Source organism: Phytophthora sojae (genome assembly GCF_000149755.1).
Source record: "Phytophthora sojae unplaced genomic scaffold PHYSOscaffold_4, whole genome shotgun sequence".
Classification (NCBI taxonomy): domain Eukaryota; phylum Oomycota; class Peronosporomycetes; order Peronosporales; family Peronosporaceae; genus Phytophthora; species Phytophthora sojae.
Window position 1 is genome coordinate 1,364,818 of NW_009258118.1, and position 4,660 is coordinate 1,369,477.

Below are 4,660 nucleotides of genomic sequence, written 5' to 3' on the forward strand. Positions count from 1 at the left end.
CACCTCGACGGACCTGCACTTGCGTCTCCAGACCCGCTTCCAATGCGGACAGACCCGCTAGACACGCTGCTAGCGCTGCTGCGCACGTCGACGGCGCCACTCGAGCCACCGGACACGACGCTCGTTGAAACAATCACGCCGCCACTGCTCTCGGCACCGCCGCCGCTCGTCAGCAACACCGAGCCGCCCACTGTCGCCGCGGACGACCCGCCGTCGATCGACACGTCGCCACCCGCGCCTTGAGCGTTCGCTGATCCGACAATCCTCACCGTCTGCGCCGCGGTCGCGCTGTCCACGCTGCCGCCACGCAACTCCACATCGCCGCCGACAGCACTGCTGTCGCCCTGGACGAGGCTCAGGCTGCCGCCAGAACCGCTACGGACGAACACACCGCTGCCACCAGCGGAGCTGCCAGAGGCGCCACTCGACACAGTCACGTCCCCACCGATGCCGCTAGAAGACGACCCGCCGGAAACGCTAACCGCGCCGCCAGATCCACTGGATGAGGAAGTTCCGCCGCTCACGTCCACGGAACCGGACAAACCCATCTGCGAATCGCCGCCAGTCACGAGAACACTTCCTCCCGACTCTGCCGTGCCGCTGGAACCGCCCGCCACGCTCAGCAAACCACCGGACCCCGTTGTACTAGATCCGCTGGCCACATTAACAGCACCAGATGCGCCGTCCACCGCAGAGCCAGACACGACCGACACACCACCAGACGCAGACGTACCGCTAGCAATGCCGCTTCCGACCGACACAACGCCGCTCGAGACACTGCCAGTGCCGCTAGACACCGACACCGCGCCGCCCGTCGACGAACTGCTAGAACCGCCCGACACAAACACACTGCCTGCTGTGGTAGACGCCTCGCCAGACTGCACGGACACGTCGCCGCTGCTACCCGACCCCGAAGAACCGGAAGACAGCGTCACCACGCCCGACGCTGCATCCACCGACGCGCCGCTCCCGATCGTCGCAGAACCGCTCAAGACGTCTCCGCTCGCAGAAGCACCGCTCGTCACGCTCACGTCGCCGCTGCCCAGCAAACCCGCACCCGAAGCAATGTCCACGACACCACCTGCGCCAGCATCGCTTGCGCCGCCGGCCAGAACGATGCCGCCTCCGGTCGCAGCGCTAGACGAACCGACACCGCCAGTTAAGGCGACGCCTCCAGCAACACCAGATGACGCCGTCAGAGATCCGCCGCGCACACTCACCGAGCCGCCACCCGTAGTGCTATCCGTACTATCGCCGGCAACAACTTCGACCGTGCCGCCGGCAGCACTGCGACGAACACCGCTCGACAAGCTCACCGCGCCGTCCTCGCCGGACGACACGAACACAGAGCCCCCGCGCGCGCTCGTGCTTCCAGTCGGCCCGCCGCGAATCTGCACGCTGCCTGCGTCCGACGAGTCTGAAACACCGCTCGACACGACCACAGACCCGCTCGACCCGCTCGCGCTGCCGCCAGACGCAACTGACAACAATCCCGACGCGCCGGAGTCGGCATCGCCAGTGCTGACGCCCACGTCACCGCTCACGCTCGAGCCTGTGGCAGCCGCGCTCGACACCGTAACGACGCCGCTGCTCGCACTGGCCGCGCCGCTCAACAGCGATACCGCGCCACCAGCTGACGAACCACTGCTGCTTCCGCCGAGCACCGACACAGAGCCGCCGCTCGCCGCGTCGCTCGAGCCGCCAGCCACCGTCACGGAGCCCGAGTCGCTCCCGGTCGAAGCTCCGCTGCCCAGCGTCACATCGCCGGACAAGCCTCCCGTGGTAGCGCCACTACTCACCTCGACGGACCCACTGGCTCCGCTCGCACCAGGAGCGGATGACCCCAGGATCGCGTCACCGCTGATGGCAGCTGCGTCACTGCCACTACCGCTCAGCACGGACACCGAGCCGCCCTCCACGACACCGGTACCGCCCGACACGAATGCATGGCCGCCGGCACTGTCTCCGGCAGAGCTGCCGCCCTCCAGCCGAACGGCGCCAGCCACGACTCCAGTCGAAGACGCTGTCGACAGTGACGAGCCGCCCACCAACACAACATCGCCTGCCGCAGCTTGATCGCTCGAACCGCCGCGCACGTCCACGGCGCCGCCGTCAACGACAGACGACCCCACCGACACGCTAATGCTGCCAGCAGAGTCCGTACTGCCGGACCCAGATGCCGAGCCGGACGAAATCCGTACACCGCCCGACGCTGCGCCGGATGCGCTAGCCAGTCGCGCCTCGCCGCTGCTGCTTGGGCCTTCTCCGCTGAGCAACGCCAGCGACGCGCCGTTGCCCGACGCGCTTGCGCCGCCAGACACCGTCACGTCACCGCCCGTCGCGCCAGCACCACCGGCCAAACCCAACGAGCCGCCCAAGTCGCCCGAACTGATACCGCCGGACACGCTAACCGACCCGCCAGCACCTGCAGCCTCGCCGCCAGACACGCTCACTGACCCGCTCGACTGCGTCGACGACGCACCAGATCCGATCGACACAGCGCCTGACGAACCGGCCTCGACCGACCCACTCGTCAACGACACCGCGCCACTGCTCACGGAAGCCGCACCGCTGCCCGACCCGAGCGTCACTGCGCCGCTCACCGTCGAAGCACTTTCACCGCTCAGGATCGTCACGCTGCCGCCCGCCGACGAATCCGACGCGCCGCCCAACACAGATACGCTGGAGCCCTCACCCGTAGCGGACGAGCCACCAGCCACCTCGACGGACCCTGCACTAGCGTCTCCAGACCCGCTTCCAATGCGGACAGACCCGCTAGACACGCTGCTAGCGCTGCTGCGCACGTCGACGGCGCCACTCGAGCCACCGGACACGACGCTCGTTGAAACAATCACGCCGCCACTGCTCTCGGCACCGCCGCCGCTCGTCAGCAACACCGAGCCGCCCACTGTCGCCGCGGACGACCCGCCGTCGATCGACACGTCGCCACCCGCGCCTTGAGCGTTCGCTGATCCGACAATCCTCACCGTCTGCGCCGCGGTCGCGCTGTCCACGCTGCCGCCACGCAACTCCACATCGCCGCCGACAGCACCACTGTCGCCCTGGACGAGGCTCAGGCTGCCGCCAGAACCGCTACGGACGAACACACCGCTGCCACCAGCGGAGCTGCCAGAGGCGCCACTCGACACAGTCACGTCCCCACCGATGCCGCTAGAAGACGACCCGCCGGAAACGCTAACCGCGCCGCCAGATCCACTGGATGAGGAAGTTCCGCCGCTCACGTCCACGGAACCGGACGAACCCGTCTCCGAATCGCCGCCAGTCACGAGAACACTTCCTCCCGACTCTGCCGCGCCGCTGGAACCGCCCGCCACGCTCAGCAAACCACCGGACCCCGTACTACTAGATCCGCTGGCCACATTAACAGCACCAGATGCGCCGTCCACCGCAGAGCCAGACACGACCGACACACCACCAGACGCAGACGTACCGCTAGCAATGCCGCTTCCGACCGACACAACGCCGCTCGAGACACTGCCAGTGCCGCTAGACACCGACACCGCGCCGCCCGTCGACGAGCTGCTAGAACCGCCCGACACAAACACACTGCCTGCTGTGGTAGACGCCTCGCCAGACTGCACGGACACGTCGCCGCTGCTACCCGACCCCGAAGAACCGGAAGACAGCGTCACCACGCCCGACGCTGCATCCACCGACGCGCCGCTCCCGATCGTCGCAGAACCGCTCAATGCGTCTCCGCTCGCAGAAGCACCGCTCGTCACGCTCACGTCGCCGCTGCCCAGCAAACCCGCACCCGAAGCAATGTCCACGACACCCCCTGCGCCAGCATCGCTTGCGCCGCCGGCCAGAACGATGCCGCCTCCGGTCGCAGCGCTAGACGAACCGACACCGCCAGTTAAGGCGACGCCTCCAGCAACACCAGATGACGCCGTCAGAGATCCGCCGCGCACACTCACCGAGCCGCCACCCGTAGTGCTATCCGTACTATCGCCGGCAACAACTTCGACCGTGCCGCCGGCAGCACTGCGACGAACACCGCTCGACAAGCTCACCGCGCCGTCCTCGCCGGACGACACGAACACAGAGCCCCCGCGCGCGCTCGTGCTTCCAGTCGCCCCGCCGCGAATCTGCACGCTGCCTGCGTCCGACGAGTCTGAAACACCGCTCGACACGACCACAGACCCGCTCGACCCGCTCGCGCTGCCGCCAGACGCAACTGACAACAATCCCGACGCGCCGGAGTCGGCATCGCCAGTGCTGACGCCCACGTCACCGCTCACGCTCGAGCCTGTGGCAGCCGCGCTCGACACCGTAACGACGCCGCTGCTCGCACTGGCCGCGCCACTCAACAGCGATACCGCGCCACCAGCTGACGAGCCGCTGCTGCTTCCGCCGAGCACCGACACAGAGCCGCCGCTCACCGCGTCGCTCGAGCCGCCAGCCACCGTCACGGAGCCCGAGTCGCTCCCGGTCGAAGCTCCGCTGCCCAGCGTCACATCGCCGGACACGCCTCCCGTGGTAGCGCCACTACTCACCTCGACGGACCCACTGGCTCCGCTCGCACCAGGAGCGGATGACCCCAGGATCGCGTCACCGCTGATGGCAGCTGCGTCACTGCCGCTACCGCTCAGCACGGACACCGAGCCGCCCTCCACGACACCGGTACCGCCCGACACGA

At 68.2% G+C, this 4,660-nt stretch overlaps 1 protein-coding gene across 1 annotated transcript; it reads right to left on the bottom strand.

Moving 5' to 3' along the window:
* Positions 1 to 13: 13 nt before the first annotated feature.
* On the bottom strand, positions 14 to 4,631 carry PHYSODRAFT_330909 (hypothetical protein; the record flags this gene model as incomplete). Its single annotated transcript, XM_009527613.1, has 1 exon — positions 14 to 4,631. A coding segment is annotated over one exon (4,618 nt), but the record flags the coding sequence as incomplete, so codon positions are not given.
* Positions 4,632 to 4,660: the final 29 nt, after the last annotated feature.